The sequence below is a fragment of the Salvelinus fontinalis genome, chromosome 23 (assembly GCF_029448725.1).
Source record: "Salvelinus fontinalis isolate EN_2023a chromosome 23, ASM2944872v1, whole genome shotgun sequence".
Classification (NCBI taxonomy): Eukaryota; Metazoa; Chordata; class Actinopteri; order Salmoniformes; family Salmonidae; genus Salvelinus; species Salvelinus fontinalis.
In genome coordinates this window covers 25,701,627-25,729,209 of record NC_074687.1, presented here as the reverse complement: position 1 = coordinate 25,729,209, position 27,583 = coordinate 25,701,627, and the positions used below count along the sequence as shown (strand labels likewise).

General features: G+C 48.4%; 1 protein-coding gene across 1 annotated transcript in view; it reads right to left on the bottom strand.

Moving 5' to 3' along the window:
- Positions 1 to 16,001: 16,001 nt before the first annotated feature.
- Positions 16,002 to 27,583, bottom strand: part of LOC129821064 (teneurin-4) — a 189,211-nt gene continuing 177,629 nt past the window's right edge. The window contains exon 20 of the mRNA XM_055878318.1: positions 16,002 to 24,102. Coding sequence (XP_055734293.1) covers positions 23,344 to 24,102 — 759 coding nt within the window. The 3' untranslated portion in view covers positions 16,002 to 23,343. The remainder of the gene's footprint in view (positions 24,103 to 27,583) is intronic.

Genomic DNA, 27,583 nt, shown 5'->3' with positions numbered 1-27,583 from the left:
TGTTATATCATGCTACAATACACTAGCTGTTATATCATGCTACAATACACTAGCTGTTATATCATGCTACAATACACTAGCTGTTATATCATGCTACAATGCACGAGCTGTTCTATCATGCTACAATACACTAGCTGTTATATCATGCTACAATACACTAGCTGTTCTATCATGCTACAATACACTAGCTGTTATATCATGCTACAATACACTAGCTGTTATATCATGCTACAATGCACGAGCTGTTCTATCATGCTACAATACACTAGCTGTTATATCATGCTACAATACACTAGCTGTTATATCATGCTACAATACACTAGCTGTTATATCATGCTACAACACACTAGCTGTTATATCATGCTACAATACACTAGCTGTTATATCATGCTACAATACACTAGCTGTTATATCATGCTACAATACACTAGCTGTTATGTCATGCTACAATACACTAGCTGTTATATCATGCTACAATATACTAGCTGTTATATCATGCTACAATACACTAGCTGTTATACCATGCTACAATATACTAGGTGTAATGTCATGCTACAATACACTAGCTGTTCTGTAGCATGTAGGATAGACCAGCCACAACCCAACCAAGGGGATAGTTAGGGATGGATATATCGTGTCTTGGCTATCTTTAATGTGATGACAATTGTTTTATCAAATCGATTAACTATGTTTAACTTCTTTGGGGTAGGGGGCAGTATTTTCACGTCCGGATGAAAAGCATGCCCAGAGTAAACGGCCTGCTACAAAGCCATAAAAGCTAGAATATGCATAGTATTAGTAGATTTGGATGGAAAACACTCTGAAGTTTCTAAAACTGTTTGAATGATGTCTGTGATATCAGAACTCATCAGGCAGGCAAAAACCTGAGAAAAAATCCAACCCGGAAGTGAGAAATCTGAGGTTGGTCGATTTTCAACTCAGCTCCTATTGAAGATACAGTGGGATATTGGTAATGTTGCACTTCCTAAGGCTTCCACTAGATGTCAACAGTCGTTAGAACCTTGTCTGATGCCTCTACTGTTTAGTGGGGCCGAAGGAGAGAGGAATGAGTCAGGTCTGCCATGACCTGAACATGCTCTGACCATGCGCGTTCACGTGAGAGCGAGGTCTATTCCATCGCAATTCTGAAGACACAGGAATACTCCGGTTGGAGCATTATTGAAGAATTACGTTAAAAACATCATAAAGATTTATTCGATACTTTGTTTGTCATGTTTTTACGGACTGTAATATAACTTTTTAATCTTTTCGTCCGTACTTTGATGATGAAAATTATCGAACAAAACAAACATTTATTGTGGAACTGGGATTCCTGGTAGTGCATTCTGATGAAGATCATTAAAGGTAAGTGAATGTTTATATTGTTACTTCTGACTTCCGTTGACTGCATAATATGGTGGCTATATTTGTGTCTTGACTGGGCTCTGAGCGCCGACTCAGATTATTGCATGGTTTGCTTTTTTCATAAATCTTTTTTGAAATCTGACACAGCGGTTGCATTAAGGAGAAGTGTATCTCAAATTCCATGCATAACAGTTGTATCTTTTAGCAATGTTTATTATGAGTATTCCTGTAAATTGATATGGCTCTCTGCAAAATCAAAGGATGTTTTGTGACTTCTGAATGTAAGGCGCCAATGTAAACTCCGATTTTTGGATATAAATATGAACTTTACCGAACAAAACATACATGTATTGTGTAACATGAAGTCCTATGAGTGTCATTCGATGAAGATCATCAAAGGTTAGTGATTCATTTTATCTTATTTCTGCTTTTTGTGAATCCTCTCTTTGGCTGGAAAAATGGCTGTGTTATTCTGTGAATAGGCACTCACCTAACATAATCGTTTGGTTTGCTTTCGTCGTAAAGCTTTTTTGAAATCGGACACTGTGGCTGGATTTACAACAAGTGTGTCTTTAAAATGGTGTAAAATACATGTATGTTTGAGGAATTTTAATTATGGGATTTCTGTTGTTTTGAATATGGCGTGCTGCACTTTCACTGGCTGTTGAAGAGGTGGGACGTTAACGTCTCACGTAACCTAGAGAGGTTAATTATTACGGTGATTAAATTAATCCTGTAACAATTAACTCCTTAGCAATGTTGGGGCACCACGGATTTTGTTTTTTTAAACTAGTTACTGTTTTCCGAATTTACTCTTAAAGATATAAATATCTCTTACATTTCAGTCATTAATTAATTGTTTCTTTCTATCAGTCTCATTCTGAATGTCGCAAAACCCTTGGATATCTGCACGAACCCTAGCATAAATGATGAATCAGCGATTTACAAATTGGCTTAATAATTTATTTACTAACTAACAAAATAATCACACAGAATTACATAAACACAAATAGAATAGCTTGCACAATGATTACTACATGATTACTACATAATGCAATGAAAAGTCCCTAGTGAACTAAACCGATATGAAGGCTTGTTACACAAAATTAAAAGGGAGGGGCATGTAAGAAAAAGCGGGAAAAAAGACAAATGACTCACTGACGCACATTCACAGACTGTGAATATGTAGTCTTTAGTTTTGTAGATTTCTTAACAATTTGTAACGTATTCAGCTGGAACTGCATGTAACTGGTCTATAGAGCGGTAGCCATTTCAACGTGGGGACTCCTTACGTTCCTTACGTTTTCTTGACTAATGTACATTTTGTCAGGAGTTCTATTTAAGCACTCGAGGAAAAAAGGGGCGTTCCCTCCTTTTGTCGTAATGTCTGTGCTCACGTGGGCGTGGCCACTGGTTAAGACTTCAAATGAAAAACAATTCTCTCATTTAGAAGGCTAACATCACATTACATTTTCTCACACATAGTTGAATATTTAATCATATAAGTTCCACAACATCTAGGATGTGAATCTAATCACTGGGAAATATACACATCCAGAGATACAGTTATGTTGTTCTACTTTTCTTATTTACATCACAAATTAGTAATGAATTTGACATAATTGTTCTTTAAGTACCCACGGAACCTTCCAACTGTTTTGACTTTTTGATGTTAACGTTTTGGTGGGAGGAATCTTCTTGTAACAAAGCGGTTTCTTTCCCCTCCATCCTGACAAAAACCAACGTTTCACCACGGTATTTACGACTGTATAGGGGTAGATACGTTGACTTGCAAAGGTATTCGCCCCCTTGGCATTTTTCCTATTTTGTTGCCTTACAACCTGGAAGTAAAATAGATTTTTGGGGGGTTTGTATAATTTGATTTACACAACATGCCTACCACTTTGAAGATGCGAAATTGTCACGCCCTGACCGTGGAAAGCCTTGTTATGTCTCTATTTGGTTTGGTCAGGTTGTGATTTGGGTGGGCATTCTATGTTCTGTATTTCTATGATTTGCGTTTTCTATGTTTTGGCCGGGTATGGTTCTCAATCAGGGACAGCTGTCTATCGTTGTCTCTGATTGGGAATCATACTTAGGCAGCCCTTTTCCCACCTGTGATTGTGGGTGGCCTAGTAAAAGTGTTGCTTTAGCAGTATGCTTAGTGTCATTGTCCTGCTGCAAGGTGAACATTTGTCCCAGTCTCAAATCTTTTGACGACTGAAACAGGTTTCCCTCAAGAATTTCGCCATATTTAGCACCATCCATCATTCCTTCAATTCTGACCAGTTTCCCACTCCCTGCCGAAGAAAAACATCCCCCCCAGCATGATGCTGCCACCACCATGCTTCACTGTGGGGATGTTGTTCTTTAGGTGATGAGAGGTGTTGGGTTTGCTCCAAACATAGCGTTTTCCTTGATGGCCAAAAAATCTACATTTTAGTCTCATCTGACCAGAGTACCTTCTTCCATATGTTTGGGGAGTCTCCCACATGCCTTTTGGCGAACACCAAACGTGTTTGCTTATTTTTTCTTTAAGCAATGGCTTTTTTATGGCCACTCTTTCGTAAAGCCCAGCTCTGTGGAGTGTATGGCTTAAAGTGGTCCTGTCACGTTCCTGACCTGTTTTCTGTTGTTTTGTATGTGTGTGATGGTCAGGGTGTGAGTTTTGGGTGGGCAGTCTATGTTTTCTGTTTCTATGTTGGTTTTGGGTTGCCTGGTATGGCTCTTAATTAGAGGCAGGTGTTTTGCGTTTTCTTCTAATTGAGAGTCATATTAAGGTAGGTTGTTCTCACTGTTTGTTTGTGGGTGATTGTCGCTGTGTCTGTGTTTGTTGCACCACACGGTACTGTCTCGTCTCGGTCGTTCCTGTTTATGTGTTCCTCGTTTCATGTAAGTTCATAGTTTAGGTCTGTCTAGTTCGTTTTGTTATTTTGTTAATCATTCAAGTGTATTTTCGTGTCTGTCTTCGTCTTGCATTAAAGTTATTATGTATTCACAACCCGCTGCGCCTTGGTCTACTCACTCACCGAAAGAGAGCCGTTACAGGTCCTCTGGACAGATACTCCAATCTCCGCTGTGGAGCTTTGCAGCTCCTTCAGGGTTATCTTTGGTCTCTTTGTTACCTCTCTGATTAATGTTACCTCTCCTTGCCTGGTCTGTGAGTTTTGGTGGGTGGCTCTCTCTTGGCAGGTTTGTTGTGGTGCCATATTCTTTCCAATTTTTAATAATGGGTTTAATAGTGCTCCGTGGGATGTTAAAAGTTTCGGATATTGTTTTATAATCCAACCCTGATCTGTACTTCTCCACAACTTTGTCCCTGACCTGTTAGGAAAGCTCCTTGGTCTTCACAGTGCCCCTTGCTTAGTGGTGTTGCCCCTTGCTTAGTGGTGTTGCCCCTTGCTTGGTGGTGGTGCCCCTTGCTTGGTGGTGGTGCCCCTTGCTTAGTGGTGTTGCTCCTTGCTTAGGGGTGTTGCAGACTCTGGGGCCTTTCAGAACAGGTGTATATATACTGACATCATGTGACAGATCATGTGACACTTAGATTGCACACAGGTGGGCTTTATTTCTAACTAAGTATGTGATTTTATTTATGGGTTTCATAGCAAAGGGAATACATATGCACGCACCACTTTTCAGTTGTACATCTTTTATATAATTTTTTGAAACAACTTATTTTTTTCATTTCACTTCACCAATTTGGTTATTTTGTGTAGGTTCTCTACATGAAATCCAAATAAAAATCCATTTAAATTACAGGTTGTAAAACAACTAAATAGGAAACATGCCAAGGGGGGTGAATACTTTTTGCAAGGCACTCTAGGGGTGTATAGGGGTAGATAGGGGTAGATGGGGTGTATAGGGGTAGATGGGGTGGATGGGGGTAGATGGGGTAGATAGGGGTAGATGGGGTAGATAGGGGTAGATGGGGTGGATGGGGGTAGATGGGGTGGATAGGGGTAGATGGGGGTAGATGGGGGTAGATGGGGTGGATAGGGGTAGATAGGGGTAGATGGGGTGGATAGGGGTAGATAGGGGTAGATGGGGGTAGATGGGGTGGATGGGGGTAGATGGGGTAGATAGGGTGGATAGGGGTAGATGGGGTGGATGGGGGTAGATAGGGGTAGATGGTGTGGATGGGGTGGTTAGGGGTAGATGGGGTAGATGGGGGTAGATGGGGTGGATAGGGGTAGATAGGGGTAGATGGGGGTAGATGGGGTGGATGGGGTGGATGGGGGTAGATGGGGTAGATAGGGGTAGATAGGGATGGATAGGGGTAGATGGGGTGGATGGGGGTAGATAGGGGTAGATGGTGTGGATGGGGTGGTTAGGGGTAGATGGGGTAGATGGGGGTAGATGGGGTGGATAGGGGTAGATAGGGGTAGATGGGGTAGATGGGGGTAGATAGGGTGGATAGGGGTAGATGGGGGTAGATGGGGTGGATGGGGGTAGATGGGGTGGATAGGGTAGATGGGGTGGATAGGGTAGATGGGGTGTATAGGGGTAGATGGGGTAGATGGGGTGGATAGGGGTGGATGGGGGTAGATGGGGGTAGATGGGGGTAGATGGGGGTAGATGGGGGTAGATGGGGGTGGATGGGGGTGGATGGGGTAGATAGGGGTAGATAGGGGTAGATGGGGTGGATGGGGGTAGATTGGGGTAGATTGGGGTAGATTGGGGTAGATAGGGGTGGATGGGGTGGATGGGGGTAGATGGGGTGGATGGGGGTAGATGGGGTGGATGGGGGTAGATGGGGTAGATGGGGTGGATGGGGGTAGATAGGGGTAGATGGGGGTAGATGGGGTGGATAAGGGTAGATGGGGGTAGATGGGGTGGATGGGGGTAGATGGGGTGGATAGGGGTAGATAGGGGTAGATGGGGGTAGATGGGGTGGATGGGGGTAGATGGGGTAGATAGGGGTAGATAGGGTGGATAGGGGTAGATGGGGTGGATGGGGGTAGATAGGGGTAGATGGTGTGGATGGGGTGGTTAGGGGTAGATGGGGTAGATGGGGGTAGATGGGGTGGATAGGGGTAGATAGGGGTAGATGGGGGTAGATGGGGTGGATGGGGTGGATGGGGGTAGATGGGGTAGATAGGGGTAGATAGGGTGGATAGGGGTAGATGGGGTGGATGGGGGTAGATAGGGGTAGATGGTGTGGATGGGGTGGTTAGGGGTAGATGGGGTAGATGGGGGTGGATAGGGGTAGATAGGGGTAGATGGGGTAGATAGGGGTAGATGGGGGTAGATAGGGTGGATAGGGGTAGATGGGGGTAGATGGGGTGGATGGGGGTAGATGGGGTGGATAGGGTAGATGGGGTGGATAGGGTAGATGGGGTGTATAGGGGTAGATGGGGTAGATGGGGTGGATAGGGGTGGATAGGGGTAGATAGGGGTAGATGGGGGTAGATGGGGTAGATGGGGGTAGATGGGGGTGGATGGGGTGGATGGGGTAGATAGGGGTAGATAGGGGTAGATGGGGTGGATGGGGGTAGATAGGGGTAGATAGGGGTAGATTGGGGTAGATTGGGGTAGATAGGGGTAGATAGGGGTAGATGGGGTAGATAGGGGTGGATGGGGTGGATGGGGGTAGATGGGGTGGATGGGGGTAGATGGGGTGGATTGGGGTAGATGGGGTGGATGGGGGTAGATGGGGTGGATAGGGGTAGATGGGGTAGATAGGGGTAGATGGGGGTAGATGGGGTGGATAGGGGTAGATGGGGGTAAATGGGGTGGATGGGGGTAGATGGGGTGGATGGGGGTAGATGGGGTAGATAGGGGTAGATGGGGTGGATGGGGTAGATGGGGGTAGATAGGGGTAAATAGGGGTAGATAGGGTAGATGGGGTAGATAGGGGTAGATGGGGTGGGTGGGGGTAGATAGGGGTAGATGGGGGTGGATGGGGTAGATAGGGGTAGATGGGGTGGATAGGGGTAGATGGGGTAGATGGGGGTAGATGGGGTGGTTAGGGGTAGATGGGGTAGATATGGGTGGTTAGGGGTAGATAGGGGTAGATGGGGTAGATAGGGGTAGATGGGGGTAGATGGGGTGGATAGGGGTAGATAGGGGTAGATGGGGTGGATAAGGGTAGATGGGGGTAGATGGGGTGGATGGGGGTAGATGGGGTAGAGAGGGGTAGATAGGGGTAGATGGGGTGGATGGGGGTAGATAGGGGTAGATGGGGTGGATGGGGGTAGATAGGGGTAGATGGGGTGGATGGGGTGGTTAGGGGTAGATGTGGTAGATGGGGGTAGATGGGGTGGATAGGGGTAGATAGGGGTAGATGGGGTAGATAGGGGTAGATGGGGGCAGATAGGGTGGATAGGGGTAGATGGGGGTAGATGGGGGTAGATGGGGTGGATGGGGGTAGATGGGGTGGATAGGGTAGATGGGGTGGATAGGGTAGATGGGGTGTATAGGGGTAGATGGGGTAGATGGGGTAGATAGGGGTAGGTGGGGTAGATAGGGGTAGATGGGGTAGATAGGGGTAGATAGGGGTAGATGGGGTAGATGGGGTAGATAGGGGTAGATGGGGGTAGATGGGGTGGATGGGGGTAGATGGGGTAGATGGGGTGGATGGGGGTAGATGGGGTGGATTGGGGTAGATGCGGTGGATGGGGGTAGATGGGGTGGATAGGGGTAGATGGGGTAGATAGGGGTAGATGGGGGTAGATGGGGTGGATGGGGGTAGATGGGGTGGATAGGGGTAGATGGGGGTAAATGGGGTGGATGGGGGTAGATGGGGTGGATGGGGGTAGATGGGGTAGATAGGGGTAGATGGGGTGGATGGGGTAGATGGGGGTAGATAGGGGTAAATAGGGGTAGATAGGGTAGATGGGGTAGATAGGGGTAGATGGGGTGGGCGGGGGTAGATAGGGGTAGATGGGGGTGGATGGGGTAGATAGGGGTAGATGGGGTGGATAGGGGTAGATGGGGTAGATGGGGGTAGATGGGGTGGTTAGGGGTAGATGGGGTAGATATGGGTGGTTAGGGGTAGATAGGGGTAGATGGGGTAGATAGGGGTAGATGGGGGTAGATGGGGTGGATAGGGGTAGATAGGGGTAGATGGGGTGGATAAGGGTAGATGGGGGTAGATGGGGTGGATGGGGGTAGATGGGGTAGATAGGGGTAGATAGGGTGGATAGGGGTAGATGGGGTGGATGGGGGTAGATAGGGGTAGATGGGGTGGATGGGGTGGTTAGGGGTAGATGGGGTAGATGGGGGTAGATGGGGTGGATAGGGGTAGATAGGGGTAGATGGGGTAGATAGGGGTAGATGGGGGCAGATAGGGTGGATAGAGGTAGATGGGGGTAGATGGGGTGGATGGGGGTAGATGGGGTGGATAGGGTAGATGGGGTGGATAGGGTAGATGGGGTGTATAGGGGTAGATGGGGTAGATAGGTGTAGGTGGGGTAGATAGGGGTAGATGGGGTAGATAGGGGTAGATAGGGGTAGATGGGGTAGATGGGGTAGATAGGGGTAGATGGGGGTAGATGGGGTGGATGGAGGTAGATGGGGTAGATGGGGTGGATGGGGGTAGATGGGGTGGATAGGGGTAGGTGGGGTAGATAGGGGTAGATGGGGTAGATAGGGGTAGATAGGGGTAGATGGGGTAGGTGGGGTAGATAGGGGTAGATGGGGGTAGATGGGGTGGATGGGGGTAGATGGGGTGGATGGGGTAGATGGGGTGGATAGGGGTAGATGGGGTGGATGGGGGTAGATGGGGTAGATGGGGGTAGATGGGGTAGATAGGGGTGGATGGGGTAGATGGGGGTAGATGGGGGTAGATGGGGTGGTTAGGGGTAGATGGGGTGGATAGGGGTAGATAGGGGTAGATGGGGTAGATAGGGGTAGATGGGGTGGATGGGGGTAGATGGGGTAGATGGGGTGGATGGGGTAGATGGGGTGGATAGGGGTAGATGGGGTGGATGGGGGTAGATGGGGGTAGATGGGGTAGATAGGGGTAGATGGGGTAGATGGGGTGGTTAGGGGTAGATGGGGTGGATAGGGGTAGATAGGGGTAGATGGGGTGGATGGGGTGGTTAGGGGTAGATGGGGTAGATATGGGTGGTTAGGGGTAGATGGGGTGGATAGGGATAGATAGGGGTGGATGGGGTGGTTAGGGGTAGATGGGGTAGATATGGGTGGTTAGGGGTAGATGGGGTGGATAGGGGTAGATAGGGGTGGATGGGGTGGTTAGGGGTAGATGGGGTAGATATGGGTGGTTAGGGGTAGATGGGGTAGATATGGGTGGTTAGGGGTAGATGGGGTGGATAGGGGTAGATATGGGTGGTCCCTACCGACTGAGCCTCTCCCTACCGACTGAGCCTCTCCCTACCGACTGAGCCGCTCCCTACCGACTGAGCCCCTCCCTACCGACTGAGCCTCTTCCTACCGACTGAGCCTCTCCCTACCGACTGAGCCGCTCCCTCCCTACCGACTGAGCCTCTCCCTACCGACTGAGCCTCTCCCTACCGACTGAGCCCATACCTACCGACTGAGCCGCTCCCTCCCTACCGACTGAGCCTCTCCCTACCGACTGAGTCTCTCCCTACCGACTGAGCCTCTCCCTAACGACTGAGCCCCTCCCTACCGACTGAGCCTCTCCCTACCGACTGAGCCCCTCCCTACCGACTGAGCCTCTCCCTACCGACTGAGCCTCTCCCTACCGACTGAGCCTCTCCCTACCGACTGAGCCGCTCCCAACCGACTGAGCCGCTCCCTACCGACTGAGCCTCTCCCTACCGACTGAGCCTCTCCCTACCGACTGAGCCCCTCCCTACCGACTGAGCCGCTCCCTACCGACTGAGCCCCTCCCTACCGACTGAGCCGTCCCTCCCTACCGACTGAGCCTCTCCCTACCGACTGAGCCGCTCCCTCCCTACCGACTGAGCCCCTCCCTACCTACCGACTGAGCCCCTCCCTACCGACTGAGCCGCTCCCTACCTACCGACTGAGCCCCTCCCAACCGACTGAGCCCCTCCCTACCGACTGAGCCCCTCCCTACCTACCGACTGAGCCTCTCCCAACCGATTGAGCCGCTCCCAACCGACTGAGCCGCTCCCAACCGACTGAGCACCTCCCTACCGACTGAGCCCCTCCCTCCCGACTGAGCCCCTCCCTACCGACTGAGCCCCTCCCAACCTACTGAGCATCTCCCTACCGACTGAGCCGGTCCCTACCGACTGAGCCGCTCCCTACCGACTGAGCCGCTCCCTACCGACTGAGCCTCTCCCTACCGACTGAGCCGCTCCCTACCGACTGAGCCTCTCCCTACCGACTGAGCCGCTCCCTACCGACTGAGCCCCTCCCTACCGACTGAGCCCCTCCCTACCGACTGAGCCGCTCCCTACCGACTGAGCCGCTCCCTACCGACTGAGCCTCTCCCTACCGACTGAGCCGCTCCCTACCGACTGAGCCTCTCCCTACCGACTGAGCCTCTCCCTACCGACTGAGCCCCTCCCTACCGACTGAGCCGCTCCCTACCGACTGAGCCTCTCCCTACCGACTGAGCCGCTCCCAACTGACTGAGCCGCTCCCTACCGACTGAGCCTCTCCCTACCGACTGCGCCCCTCCCTACCGACTGAGCCCCTCCCTACCGACTGAGCCGCTCCCTACCGACTGAGCCTCTCCCTACCGACTGAGCCGCTCCCTCCCTACCGACTGAGCCGCTCCCTACCGACTGAGCCCCTCCCTACCTACCGACTGAGCCCCTACCTACCGACTGAGCCCCTCCCTACCGACTGAGCCGCTCACTACCTACCGACTGAGCCCCTCCCTACCGACTGAGCCCCTCCCTACCGACTGAGCCCCTCCCTACCTACTGAGCCTCTCCCTACCTACTGAGCCTCTCCCTACCGACTGAGCCCCTCCCTACCGACTGAGCCGCTCCCTACCGACTGAGCCTCTCCCTACCGACTGAGCCGCTCCCTCCCTACCGACTGAGCCGCTCCCTACCGACTGAGCCCCTCCCTACCTACCGACTGAGCCCCTACCTACCGACTGAGCCGCTCCCTACCGACTGAGCCCCTCCCTACCTACCGACTGAGCCCCTACCTACCGACTGAGCCCCTCCCAACCGACTGAGCCCCTCCCTACCTACCGACTGAGCCCCTACCTACCGACTGAGCCCCTACCTACCGACTGAGCCGCTCACTACCTACCGACTGAGCCTCTCCCTACCTACTGAGCCTCTCCCTACCGACTGAGGCCCTCCCTACCGACTGAGCCCCTCCCAACCGACTGAGCCCCTCCCTACCGACTGAGCCTCTCCGTACCTACTGAGCCGCTCCCAACCGACTGAGCCGCTCCCTACCGACTGAGCCCCTCCCTACCGACTGAGCCTCTCCCTACCGACTGAGCCCCTCCCTACCGACTGAGCCCCTCCCAACCGACTGAGCCTCTCCCTACCGACTTAGCCCCTCCCTACCTACTGAGCCCCTCCCTACCGACTGAGCCTCTCCCTACCGACTGAGCCCCTCCCTACCGACTGAGCCTCTCCCTACCTACTGAGCCGCTCCCTACCGACTGAGCCTCTCCCTACCGACTGAGCCCCTCCCTACCGACTGAGCCTCTCCCTACCGACTGAGCCTCTCCCTACCGACTGAGCCTCTCCCTTCCGACTGAGCCTCTCCCTTCCGACTGAGCCCCTCCCTACCGACTGAGCCCCTCCCTACCGACTGAGCCTCTCCCTACCGACTGAGCCCCTCCCTACCGACTGAGCCTCTCCCTACCGACTGAGCCCCTCCCTACCGACTGAGCCCCTCCCTACCGACTGAGCCTCTCCCTACCGACTGAGCCCCTCCCTACCGACTGAGCCCCTCCCTACCGACTGAGCCCCTCCCTACCGACTGAGCCTCTCCCTACCGACTGAGCCCCTCCCTACCGATTGAGCCCCTCCCTACCGACTGAGCCTCTCCCTCACGCCTGAGCCTCTCCCTACCGACTGAGCCTCTCCCTTCCGACTGAGCCCCTCCCTACCGACTGAGCCCCTCCCTACCGACTGAGCCCCTCCCTACCGACTGAGCCCCTCCCTACCGACTGAGCCTCTCCCTACCGACTGAGCCTCTCCCTACCTACTGAGCCCCTCCCTACCGACTGAGCCGCTCCCTACCGACTGAGCCTCTCCCTACCGACTGAGCCCCTCCCTACCGACTGAGCCTCTCCCTACCGACTGAGCCCTTCCCTACCGACTGAGCCTCTCCCTACCGACTGAGCCCCTCCCTACCGACTGAGCCCCTCCCAACCGACTGCGCCGCGCACTACGTTATAGACAGAAACAAGCTACATGTCAGACCAATCCGAACTCATCTCTCGGCGTGTCCAGCCCATTCATTATCTCAGCCAATCACGGCTAGCGGGAAAATCACTGTCTTTTCCCGTGGCTAAACCAAATAGGCTCGTAATTTAACAATTGTATTCATATTTACAGATGGCACACATGTTTGTGATTAAGGTTCATAAGAGATATTACTTGTTAGATATTACTGCACTGTCAGATCTAGAAGCATTAGCATTTCGCTATAACATCTGCTAACCATGTGACCAATAACATCTGCTAACCATGTGACCAATCACATCTGCTAACCATGTGTATGTGACCAATCACATCTGCTAACCATGTGTATGTGACCAATAACATCTGCTAACCATGTGACCAATCACATCTGCTAACCATGTGTATGTGACCAATAACATCTGCTAACCATGTGACCAATAACATCTGCTAACCATGTGTATGTGACCAATAACATCTGCTAACCATGTGTATGTGACCAATAACATCTGCTAACCATGTGTATGTGACCAATACCATTTGACCTGATGTTCCAGAAGGTATTTCTGCCAAAAAACACATTTTAATTTAAAAAATAATAATTACGTTCAAATGCCTCTCGTGAAGTAGTGAGGTGCGAAATACACCTGGCAGCGAGCTGCCCAGTGACATGAGCCTACCAGACGAGCTAAATCACTTCTATGCTCGCTTCGAGGCAAGCAACACTGAAACATGCATGAGAGCATCAGCTGTTCCAGGCGACTGTGTGATCACGCTCTCCGTAGCCGACGTGAGTAAGACCTTTAAACAGATCAACATTCACAAGGCCGCAGGGCCAGACGGATAACCAGGACGTGTGCTCCGGGCATGTGCTGACCAACTGGCAGGTGTCTTCACTGACATTTTCAACCTCTCCCTGTCCATGTCTGTAATATCATAGAGGTTTATATGTGTCTCTGTGTGGAGTAGAGGTGGTCTACAGTTTTTTCACCTGTAGTTGCACAGCTGATATGCTGGTAGAAATGAGGTAAAACAGATTTCAGTTTACCTACTTTAAAGTCACCAGATCTAACAGGTTAAACAGGAAACAACACATTGGTTTAATATGGCTGTTGTTTTGTAGAGAGTCAGCCTTGATATGTGATCCTGGAAGAGGAGGAGAGCATTCTCAGGTAGGCAATACAGTCCTAGAAGAAGAGGAGAGCATTCTCAGGTAGGCAATAAAGTCCTGGATGAAGAGGAGAGCATTCTCAGGTAGGCAATACAGTCCTAGAAGAAGAGGAGAGGATTCTCAGGTAGGCAATACAGTCCTAGAAGAAGAGGAGAGAATTCTCAGGTAGGCATTACAGTCCTAGAAGAAGAGGAGAGGATTCTCAGGTAGGCAATACAGTCCTAGAAGAAGAGGAGAGCATTCTCAGGTAGGCAACACAGTCCTAGAAGAAGAGGAGAGCATTCTCAGGTAGGCAATACAGTCCTGCTAACAGATATTGAACCGTATTAATCTTCCAGATCTACAAACACAGTAAGGACACACACACACACAACACACAACACAACACACACAACACACACAACACACACAACACACACACACACACACACACACACACACAACACAACACACAACACACAACACACACACAACACACAACACACAACACACACACACACACACACACACACACACACACACACACACACACACACACACACACACACACACACACACACACACACACACACACACACACACATATATATATATAGACAAACACAAACAGTCCTGAGGTGCCCAGTATGCTAACAGGATTAGTGATTCTGTTCTCTGCTGCTCCTGTCTGGTTTCTATCATCCTATCATCACGCCAGTCTGTTCTCTGCTGCTCCTGTCTGGCTTCTATCATCCTATCATCACATCAGTCTGTTCTCTGCTGCTCCTGTCTGGTTTCTATCATCCTATCATCATGCCAGTCTGTTCTCTGCTGCTCCTGTCTGGCTTCTATCATCCTATCATCACGCCAGTCTGTTCTCTGCTGCTCCTGTCTGGCTTCTATCATCCTATCATCACGTCATTCTGTTCTCTGCTGCTCCTGTCTGGCTTCTATCATCCTATCATCACGCCAGTCTGTTCTCTGCTGCTCCTGTCTGGCTTCGATCATCCTATCATCACGCCAGTCTGTTCTCTGCTGCTCCTGTCTGGCTTCTATCATCCTATCATCACGTCAGTCTGTTCTCTGCTGCTCCTGTCTGGCTTCTATCATCCTATCATCACGCCAGTCTGTTCTCTGCTGCTCCTGTCTGGCTTCTATCATCCTATCATCACGCCAGTCTGTTCTCTGCTGCTCCTGTCTGGCTTCTATCATCCTATCATCACACCAGTCTGTTCTCTGCTGCTCCTGTCTGGCTTCTATCATCCTATCATCACGCCAATCTGTTCTCTGCTGCTCCTGTCTGGCTTCTATCATCCTATCATCACGCCAGTCTGTTCTCTGCTGCTCCTGTCTGGCTTCTATCATCACGTCAGTCTGTTCTCTGCTGCTCCTGTCTGGCTTCTATCATCCTATCATCACGTCAGTCTGTTCTCTACTGCTCCTGTCTGGCTTCTATCATCCTATCATCACACCAGTCTGTTCTCTGCTGCTCCTGTCTGGCTTCTATCATCCTATCATCACGCCAGTCTGTTCTCTGCTGCTCCTGTCTGGCTTCTATCATCCTATCATCACGCCAGTCTGTTCTCTGCTGCTCCTGTCTGGCTTCTATCATCACGTCAGTCTGTTCTCTGCTGCTCCTGTCTGGCTTCTATCATCCTATCATCACGTCAGTCTGTTCTCTACTGCTCCTGTCTGGCTTCTATCATCACATCAGTCTGTTCTCTGCTGCTCCTGTCTGGCTTCTATCATCACATCAGTCTGTTCTCTGCTGCTCCTGTCTGGCTTCTATCATCCTATCATCACGTCAGTCTGTTCTCTGCTGCTCCTGTCTGGCTTCTATCATCACATCAGTCTGTTCTCTGCTGCTCCTGTCTGGCGTCTGTTCTTAACTTCCACAGAACAGTCTGATGTTATTTTCTTGCCAAGCGTTAAAACATCATTGTAACATGTTGTAACGTGTCATCGGCAGACGAATCCTGCTGTGACTGTACCATCTATTAAGGGGAATAGTGGTGCACATAGAATAGCAATTTGAAGTCATTTCCTTGCCATAACGTGTCACAGGCAATGACTCCATCTTCAGTATGGTGAGCTACGTAAGGCTGACGATACTTCTAACAGCAGTGGGGAACAGTGGTGAAAACACATTTTCCAATTCTAATGCAGGTATAGTTTAGTTAACAAACAAAAAAAAACACATCATGACGTCGTTAACAAATTGTAAACACAAAATATTTATTTTATTTTATGAACCTAAAGACGGAGCCGTTGAAACGGAATCTACATGCTGCCTTTTATTTACAGCTTTATGTCACTTTTTCATATTTACAGAAAGAAAAGTGCTACGGACAATCAGAAAACAAACAAGCCATAAGGAGAAACACCGCCTCGTCATCAACAGTTGTCAGTGCAGCATTTCACAATACAATTACATTTTCCTTCATTCAAAAGTATGCTCTTTTTTAAAGGACAGTAAAGTCCTCATTTTGGACAAATGTCACAGTATAAAAAAAAAAAATGAAAAAAAAAAGACTTTTTACAGTATGTCTGTTGACCAACATTGAGACACATTGAGTAGTTAATCACCTGATTATCCTTCTCCTCTCTGAATCTAGGTGATTGACGGCAGGAAGTTGACAGAATTCATTAGTGCTGCAACTTGATGGCAGGAATTTGACAGAATTAATTAGTGCTGCAACTTGACGGCAGGAAGTTGACAGAATTCATTAGTGCTGCAACTTGACGGCAGGAAGTTGACAGAATTCATTAGTGCTGCAACTTGACGCCAGGAAGTTGACAGAATTCATTAGTGCTGCAACTTGACGCCAGGAAGTTGACAGAATTCATTAGTGCTGCAACTTGACGGCAGGAAGTTGACAGAATTAGTTAGTGCTGCAACTTGACGGCAGGAAGTTGACAGAATTAATTAGTGCTGCAACTTGACGGCAGGAAGTTGACAGAATTCATTAGTGCTGCAACTTGACGGCAGGAAGTTGACAGAATTAGTTAGTGCTGCAACTTGACGCCAGGAAGTTGACAGAATTAATTAGTGCTGCAACTTGACGCCAGGCAGTTGACAGAATTAGTTAGTGCTGCCACTTGACGCCAGGAAGTTGACAGAATTAATTAGTGCTGCAACTTGACGCCAGGAAGTTGACAGAATTAATTAGTGCTGCAACTTGACGCCAGGAAGTTGACAGAATTAATTAGTGCTGCAACTTGACGGCAGGAAGTTGACAGAATTAATTAGTGCTGCAACTTGACGGCAGGAAGTTGACAGAATTCATTAGTGCTGCAACTTGACGGCAGGAAGTTGACATAATTAGTTAGTGCTGCAACTTGACGCCAGGAAGTTGACAGAATTAATTAGTGCTGCAACTTGACGCCAGGAAGTTGACAGAATTAGTTAGTGCTGCAACTTGAAGGCAGGAAGTTGACAGAATTAATTAGTGCTGCAACTTGACGCCAGGAAGTTGACAGAATTAGTTTGTGCTGCAACTTGACGGCAGGAAGTTGACAGAATTAATTAGTGCTGCAACTTGACGCCAGGAAGTTGACAGAATTAATTAGTGCTGCAACTTGACGGCAGGAAGTTGACAGAATTACTTTGTGCTGCAACTTGACGGCAGGAAGTTGACAGAATTAATTAGTGCTGCAACTTGACGGCAGGAAGTTGACAGAATTAGTTAGTGCTGCAACTTGACGTGTGATCAGAGTGTACCTACCGAGCGAGAGTCAAAACAGACGACAATAACATAATAACAGATCAATAACATAATTAATAACATAATTATCAATAACATAATTATCAATAACATCGTTCCTAGCTAGAAAGGACAGCTTTCTAACAGGTGAATGTGGATCGCCCTGTGAAGTGTGTTTTCAGGTGCACTTGAACACGGGAGTTCGGCTAGCTATCTGAGACAGCTAATTATGTCCACAAGGATCGGTTCCAAGGCACACCTGGGTTCCGATACTACTTGAACAACTTTCAATTTACTTTGAGCGTTTGAGCGTTTGCTTTATCCTGTCTAGAGTGCCAAGGAGGGCGGGGTTAACATTTTGGAGATTTTTCCTAATTCGTTATTTTGCAACACGCCAGCTCAATCAAGCACTTGACGCAGTATTTTAAAAGTATTTTGAACCCAAGGTTGTGTCTGTGTATATGAGAGCTTGAAGACTGTTAAGAGCTACAGGCTGGAACTGACACACCTGGAGGTTCATCCATCTCAAGACCCAGAACAGCTCTGGTCTCAGTACTGACAGCACTATAACCCTGGGGCTGTCCTCGGGGGGGAAAACATCTGTGGGGTGTCTGAAATGGCACCCTATTCCCGATATTTAGTGCACTACTTTAGACCAGAGCCCTATGGCACCCTATTCCCTATATTTAGTGCACTACTTTAGACCAGAGCCCTATGGCACCCTATTCCCTATATTTAGTGCACTACTTTAGACCAGAGCCCTATGGCACCCTATTCCCTATATTTAGTGCACTACTTTAGACCAGAACCCTATGGCACCCTATTCCCTATATTTAGTGCACTACTTTAGACCAGAGCCCTATGGCACCCTATTCCCTATATTTAGTGCACTACTTAAGACCAGAGCCCTATGGAACCCTATTCCCTATATTTAGTGCACTACTTAAGACCAGAGCCCTATGGCACCCTATTCCCTATATTTAGTGCACTACTTTAGACCAGAGCCCTATGGAACCCTATTCCCTATATTTAGTGCACTACTTGTGACCAAAGCCCTATGGGTTCTGATTGTTTCTACACAACCACAATGCATCACAGGACTCATCTGGTCCAGCCCAGCAGCCGGTCCAGCCCAGTCCAGCCCAGCCCAGCAGCCGGTCCAGCCCAGCCCAGCCCAGCCCAGCAGCCGGTCCAGCCCAGCAGCCGGTCCAGCCCAGTCTAGCCCAGCCCAGCAGCCGGTCCAGCCCAGCCCAGCAGCCAACGTGTTAAAAAGGAGAATTTGTAAAAATGGAGGATATGTTTTAGTAATGTCATGTTTTTCATCCATATCTCTCCTCACGAGGAACAGCTTTCCTTCTCGTCCCTCAGAGCGTTCTTTCAAGGTAGAAATACACTGAGAAATACTGCTGAACGGAAAAACACCTTACTAAAAGAAAATACTATTTTTATGTATGATAGACTGTTGTATTCCTCTACAGTAAATCAAATAAAAATAGAAGTAATTAATGTGAAATAAAAATCACTTTTTCAAACATAGTCTGACTTTATTCCCTTAAGTTATGTTCAAGTACAACGAGTAGCGATTAAAGGACGATAGTTCACATTGCTGATTTCAAATGATTTTGTTATACTGTTATTTTATATAGCTATATACCAAAAACCAAAGGTAATATAAAATACCGTTCTGTGGTTTATTAATACAGACGTTTGAATGATTCTTCCATAGTATGTTCATCAATCCAGGTGGGATGTTTGACCTGTTCTGTTAGGACATTAGAGCAGAAAGAGGACAGGTTGGATGTTTGACCTGTTCTGTTAGGACATCAGAGCAGAAAGAGGACAGACCTGTTCTGTTAGGACATCAGAGCAGAAAGAGGACAGACCTGTTCTGTTAGGACATCAGAGCAGAAAGAGGACAGGTGGGATGTTTGACCTGTTCTGTTAGGACATCAGAGCAGAAAGAGGACAGGGGGGATGTTTGACCTGTTCTGTTAGGACATCAGAGCAGAAAGAGGACAGGTGGGATGTTTGACCTGTTCTGTTAGGACATCAGAGCAGAAAGAGGACAGGGGGGATGTTTGACCTGTTCTGTTAGGACATCAGAGCAGAAAGAGGACAGGTGGATGTTTGACCTGTTCTGTTAGGACATCAGAGCAGAAAGAGGACAGGTGGGATGTTTGACCTGTTCTGTTAGGACATCAGAGCAGAAAGAAGACAGGTGGGATGTTTGACCTGTTCTGTTAGGACATCAGAGCAGAAAGAGGACAGGGGGGATGTTTCACCTGTTCTGTTAGGACATCAGAGCAGAAAGAGGACAGGTGGATGTTCTGTTAGGACATCAGAGCAGAAAGAGGACAGGTGGGATGTTTGACCTGTTCTGTTAGGACATCAGAGCAGAAAGAGGACAGGTGGGATGTTCTGTTAGGACATCAGAGCAGAAAGAGGACAGATGGGATGTTTGACCTGTTCTGTTAGGACATCAGAGCAGAAAGAGGACAGGTGGGATGTTTGACCTGTTCTGTTAGGACATCAGAACAGAAAGAGGACAGGTAGGATGTTTGACCTGTTCTGTTAGGACATCAGAGCAGAAAGAGGACAGTTTAAATGTTTGACCTGTTCTGTTAGGACATCAGAGCAGAAAGAGGACAGATGGGATGTTTGACCTGTTCTGTTAGGACATCAGAGCAGAAAGAGGACAGGGGGGATGTTTGACCTGTTCTGTTAGGACATCAGAGCAGAAGGAGGACAGGTGGGATGTTTGACCTGTTCTGTTAGGACATCAGAGCAGAAAGAGGACAGATGGGATGTTTGACCTGTTCTGTTAGGACATCAGAGCAGAAAGAGGACAGGTGGGATGTTTGACCTGTTCTGTTAGGACATCAGAGCAGAAAGAGGACAGATGAGATGTTTGACCTGTTCTGTTAGGACATCAGAACAGAAAGAGGACAGATGGGATGTTTGACCTGTTCTGTTAGGACATCAGAGCAGAAAGAGGACAGGTGAGATGTTTGACCTGTTCTGTTAGGACATCAGAGCAGAAAGAGGACAGGTGGTATGTTTGACCTGTTCTGTTAGGACATCAGAGCAGAAAGAGGACAGACCTGTTCTGTTAGGACATCAGAGCAGAAAGAGGACAGACCTGTTCTGTTAGGACATCAGAGCAGAAAGAGGACAGATGCGATGTTTGACCTGTTCTGTTAGGACATCAGAGCAGAAAGAGGACAGGTGTGATGTTTGACCTGTTCTGTTAGGACATCAGAACAGAAAGAGGACAGGTAGGATGTTTGACCTGTTCTGTTAGGACATCAGAGCAGAAAGAGGACAGACCTGTTCTGTTAGGACATCAGAACAGAAAGAGGACAGGTAGGATGTTTGACCTGTTCTGTTAGGACATCAGAGCAGAAAGAGGACAGGTGGAATGTTTGACCTGTTCTGTTAGGACATCAGAGCAGAAAGAGGACAGATGGGATGTTTGACCTGTTCTGTTAGGACATCAGAGCAGAAAGAGGACAGATGGAATGTTTGACCTGTTCTGTTAGGACATCAGAGCAGAAAGAGGACAGATGGGATGTTTGACCTGTTCTGTTAGGACATCAGAGCAGAAAGAGGACAGACCTGTTCTGTTAGGACATCAGAGCAGAAAGAGGACATATGGGATGTTTGACCTGTTCTGTTAGGACATCAGAGCAGAAAGAGGACAGGTGGAATGTTTGACCTGTTCTGTTAGGACATCAGAGCAGAAAGAGGACAGGTAGGATGTTTGACCTTTTCTGTTAGGACATCAGAGCAGAAAGAGGACAGGTAGGATGTTCTGTTAGGACACCAGAGCAGAAAGAGGACAGATGGGATGTTTGACCTGTTCTGTTAGGACATCAGAGCAGAAGGAGGACAGGTGGGATGTTTGACCTGTTCTGTTAGGACATCAGAGCAGAAATAGGACAGGTGAGATGTTTGACCTGTTCTGTTAGGACATCAGAGCAGAAAGAGAAAGACCTATTCTGTTTTTTTTCTCCCCCCCTTCAGTTTTAGGAACATGTCATTGATCCCAGACAGACAAACAAAAGTTATAAATCAAAGCAAAACCAAACGATCCAAAATATGTTATCGCTCTCGTCTGCATATTCAGTAGAGTTCCACTTGTTCTGGTGCGAGTCAGAAGACTCACGGAGACGAGTCAACCATCGTATTAGACTAGTCCACAGAAAGGTATTCAGACAGCATTTAGACAGCATGCACAGTGAGTACACTGCACCAGATTCTCAACCTTCCTTCCTTTAGGGTTTGTTGATGAGAACAGATGAATTTCCCAGCTTCCTTTGAACATAAAATATTACGACAAGACAACACAAACAAGGTAGGAAGGTAGGACGGTGTTTGGACAAGTCCAGTGGGTGGTCTTGATCAGGGGAGGGGGTGGAGGGGTACGGACAGCAGGGAGCAGACGTCCTTGTTTGTCTTTTGCGACAGAGCCGACGACAGGGCCGACGCCCAGGGGGATCGAGTATAAAAACAGAGTGATTTAAAAGAGAAGGTCTTTCCTTGGCTGAGGCGCAGAAAAAAGCCAGAACGGATCGGAGCAAGCTGGACAATGTGTTGTAGTCAATCTGTTCTAGTCTGCTCTGGCAGCAGGGTGGACCGAGGAGCCAGTGGAATAATGCATTACCACTCTCCTCTCCTCTCCCGTCCCTCTCTCCTCCTCTCACTCTCTCCTCTCGTTTCCCGTCCCTCTCTCTCCTCTCCTCTCCCGTCCCATCCCTCTCCTCTCCTCTCCCGTCCCTCTCTCCTCCTCTCACTCTCTCCTCTCGTTTCCCGTCCCTCTCTCTCCTCTCCTCTCCCGTCCCATCCCTCTCCTCTCCTCTCCTCTACCGTCTCTCTCCTCTCCCATCCCTCTTTCTCCTCCTCTCCATCTCTCCCGTCCCTCTCTCTCCTCGCCCGTCCCTCTCTCCTCCTCTCCCTCTCTCCTCTCATTTCCCGTCCCTCACTCTCCTCTCCCGTCCCATCCCTCTCCTCTCCTCTACCGTCTCTCTCTTTTCCTCTCCTCTCCTCTCCTGTCCCTCTCTCTCCTCTCCCATCCCTCTTTCTCCTCCTCTCCATATCTCCCGTCCCTCTCTCCTCCTCTCCCTCTCTCCTCTCATTTCCCATCCCTCTCTCTCCTCTCCTCTCCCGTCCCATCCATCTCCTCTCCTGTCCCTCTCTCCTCTCCTCTCCCGTTCCTCTCTCTCCTCTCCCTTCCCTATCTCTCCTCTCCCCTCTCCCATCCATCCCCTCTCACTCTCTCCTCTTGTCTCACATCCCTCTCTCCTCTCCAGTACAGTCCCTTTTAACACAGTCACCAACAAGGGACGGGGAAACAGATTGCCAAAAATAAGTCACAGACAGAATAGATATGGCAGAATGTCTTTCTCTAGCAGCCACACTTGAACCGCAAAGACTTATGAATCTCCTTTTTCTGAAGGAGAAGTAGCTGTACGGTAAAATACAGTGTTCAGCAACTGACTTCCAGGTGTCTGCCACACCAAGTTTTTTTGAGTTCATTCAGTGTATCATGTTAAGCACACGTCAAAGGAGCAGAAAATGACAAGGTGTTTATGTATGTAACTGTCTTTGGCAACAAGTCCTTAGTTATACTTTGTGGCCACCAACGCTGCGTCTGAACAAAAAGGGCACCCTATCCTCTATATAGTGAACTACCCCAGAGGCTGAGGGGCCCTGGTCAAAAAGTAGTGCACTACATAGGGATTAGGGTTCCATAGGGCTGGTCAAAAAATAGTGCACTACATAGGGAATAGGGTTCCCTTTAAGACACCTCTCACTCCAGTGGCTCAACAGGTTCCAGTCGTTGATCATGTCACCTTCGGCCCATCTCGCTCTGCCTCATGAAGTGAATGTTGTTGACGCTGTCCGACAGCTCCGGGAACTGGTCCACAGACACCACGTAGTACCCGTCGTATCCCGCCACCTTCCCCGACCCCAGCAGCTGTTGCTTCTCTCCCTCCGTCCAGGCGCGCGAGCCCTCCTCTCCCTCCCTCAGTCTCTGGCGCTCCCTGGTCCAGGCCTGGGCTACAGCTCTCTGCCTGGCTAACTCCAGCACCCTGGCCTTCTCCTCATCCAGGGAACTACCGTACCGCGTGTTGAGGTTCAGAGCGCCGTATTGAAGCTGGATGTCCGTGATGCGCCTAGTCCTGCCGTTCAGCACGGCGTTGACCTGAGACACCGTCACGTTGACGCCTGTCTCCAGGGTACGACGTCCTACGGTCATCCCGATGAGTGACAGGTCGCCCTCCACGGACCCCAGCTTGAGGAAGTAATGTGTGTCCGTGCCGTCGACGGTGAAGTGGAGGTCCTGCAGGTAGAACGCGTCATTGAGAACCGCTGCCATGCGTCGACCGTCCTCATTGGCCAGGCTGATAATGTCAGTGCTGATGCGACCTTCGCGGATGGCGAACTTCACGCCCTTGCCGAAGATGGATCCTCCAGAGGCGAACAGGGTCTTTGGGGCAGCCTGGGGGCAGCCTGCAGCGCTGGCACCATAAATCTGTCCGAAGCGTTCCAGCTTTACGAAGGCCTTCAGCTGTCTCTGGACCTCACACTGCACGCCAAGGATAGACTAACAACACAACAAGACACAACAGAATGACATTGGTTAGTAGGCCTGGGATTGACTGCAACAACAACAACAACAACAACAACAACAACAACAACACAACAACAGAAACAACAGAAACACAACAACAGAAACACAACAACAACAACAACAACAACAACAACAACAACAACAGAAACACAACAACAACAGGAACACAACAACAGAAACAACAACAACAGAAACACAACAGCAACAACAGGAACACAACAACAACAGGAACACAACAACAACAACAACAACAACAGAAACACAACAACAACAGAAACACAACAACAACAACAACAACAACAGAAACACAACAACAACAACAACAACAACAGAAACACAACAACAACAACAACAACAACAGAAACACAACAACAACAACAACAACAACAACAGGAACACAACAACAGAAACACAACAGCAACAACAGGAACACAACAACAACAGGAACACAACAACAACAGAAACACAACAACAACAGAAACACAACAACAACAACAACAGGAACACAACAACAACACAACAACAGAAACAACAACAACAGAAACACAACAACAGAAACAACAGGAACACAACAACAACAACAACAGAAACACAACAACAACAGAAACAACAACAACAACAACAGAAACACAACAACAGAAACACAACAACAACAGAAACACAACAACATTAACAGAAACACAACAACAGAAACACAACAACAACAGGAACACAACAACAGAAACACAACAACAACAGGAACACAACAACAACACAACAACAGAAACAACAACAACAGAAACACAACAACAGAAACAACAGGAACACAACAACAACAACAACAGAAACACAACAACAACAGAAACACAACAACAACAACAGAAACACAACAACAGAAACAACAACAACAACAACACAACAACAACAACAACACAACAACAGGACATGTGTAGAAGAAGGACACCGTGAGCAGTAGAAGATTCCTTCCCCTGTGGTTGGTCACACCATAACAACAACAACAACAACAGGAACACAACAACACACCATAACAACAACAACAGGAACACAACAACACACCATAACAACACAAGCAGAAGGAACCATCTTTCTCCTTATTCAAATCTTGACAACGGAGAAATAATCAAATTCAAACACGTCTGAATGATTGTGTTGATTGTGCTGTAAAGTTGCCCCTCTAACAGTCCATGTTTCCCTCCCATCTCTATCAGCTGCCTTCACATATTCTGTTCTTCTCTCCCTCCCTTCTCTTACTCCTCTTCCTCTCTTCTCTCCCTCCCTTCCCTTCCTCCATCCTCCCTTCTCTTCCTCCTCTTCCTCTCTTCTCTCCCTCCCTTCTCTTCCTCCCTTCTCTGCCTCCCTCCTCTTCCTCCCTTCTCTGCCTCCCTCCTCTTCCTCCCTTATCTTTCTCCTCTCTTCTCTCCCTCCCTTCTCTTCCTCCCTCCTCCCTCCTCTGCCTCCCTCCTCTGCCTCCCTCATCTCCCTCCCTTCTCTTCCTCCCTTCTCTTCCTCTCTTCTCTCCCTCCCTTCTCTTCCTCCCTCCTCTTCCTCCCTTCTCTGCCTCCCTCCTTTTCCACCCTTATCTTTCTCCTCTCTTCTCTCCCTCCCTTCTCTTCCTCCCTCCTCTTCCTCCCTTCTCTCCCTCCTCTTCCTCCCTCCTTTCCTGACATTTCACTCTGAGAGAACACAACTAAGCAGGACACTGCTTCTCTTTCCCAGAGTCTCAGCAGCTCTTTGACACTCACACACACACACGCACACACACACACACACACACACACACACACACACACACACACACACACACACACACACACACACACACACACACACACACACACACACACACACACACACACACACACACACACACACACACACACACACACACACACACACACACACACACACACACACACACACACACACACACACACACACACACACACACACACACACACGCGCCCACATGCGCCCACACACACACACACACACACGCACACGCATGCACACACACACGATTAGAGAATCAAAAAAGTCTGGTTCATTAACACTTCACCCATAGTTCCTGTTGTGAGCATGGGGCATTAACACATTGTACATCATGTTAAGGTGTGTGGCTGCATGTGGGTACACCCTCGTACATTTCAACAGGTTTCTACAATATCGGGGAGGTTCACATAACCCACTTCTTCTTCTTTAGTTGTTTCTCGTCTGAAACGTATTATAAAATGAGATAAAGATCCAACTCCTGTGAATGAATCCCACTACATCTAAAAGCTGTTAGATGAATGATATATAAAGACGCCTGAAAATATTTTACCTTCAAGAAAACCAGTTTGAGGAAAATCAATTACTTTCAATCAATTCTGTGTCTGGAAGACTGATTTCAATAAACATCGACGGAGGATAAAATCCTCATAAAGGCTTCATTATACACGGAGTAGACAAAACATTAAGAACACCTGCTCTTTCCATGACAGACTGACCAGGTGAATCCAGGTGAAAGCTATGTTCCCTTATTGATGTCTCTTGTTAAATCCACTTCAATCAGTGTAGATGAAGGGAAGGAGACGGGTTAAAGAAGGATGGAAGGATGTTCATGGGACAGTTGAGACATAGATTGTGTCTCATTCAGAGGGTGAATATGGACAAGACAAAATATTTCAGTGCCTTTTAACGGGGTATGGTAGTAGGTGCCAGCTGCACCGGTTTGTGTCAAGAACTGCAACGCTGCTGGGTTTTTCACACTCAACAGTTTCCTGTGTGTATCAAGAATGGTCCACCACCCAAAGGACATCCAGCCAACTTGACCCAACAGTGGGAAGCATTGGAGTCAACATGGACCAGCATTTTTTCGACACCTTGTAGAGTCCATGACCCGACGAATTGAGTCTGTTCTGAGGGCAAAAGGGAGGGATGCAACTCAATATTAGGAAGGTGTTCTTAATGTTTTGTCCACTCAGTGTATAACCATGAATTCAATGAAGAAACGAATGTAATACAACACACTGTAGGTGAACGTTAAACTAAATGTGCAGGAAAATACTTCATAATGTTGATTGTAGATAGGACGTGCTTGTTATTCAGATATAAAGTAGTAGAGCGCCAGTTTAACTCTTCTACACCCATACGTATGAAATCAAGACACACACACACACACACACACACACACACACACACACACACACACACACACACACACACACACACACACACACACACACACACACACACACACACACACACACACACACACACACACACACACACACACACACACACACACGGGACCCACTGTATATCTGTGAAGTTGTAAGATGTCTCATTGTCAAGGCCAGAGGTGTTTGTTAGAAAATCCTCGTCTCTCTGATCGGTCGTGACATCTATGATATTTAAAAAAAGGTTTGAAACTCCCTGTTTCTGACAGCTAAACAGACCCGGATACAAAAGAAGA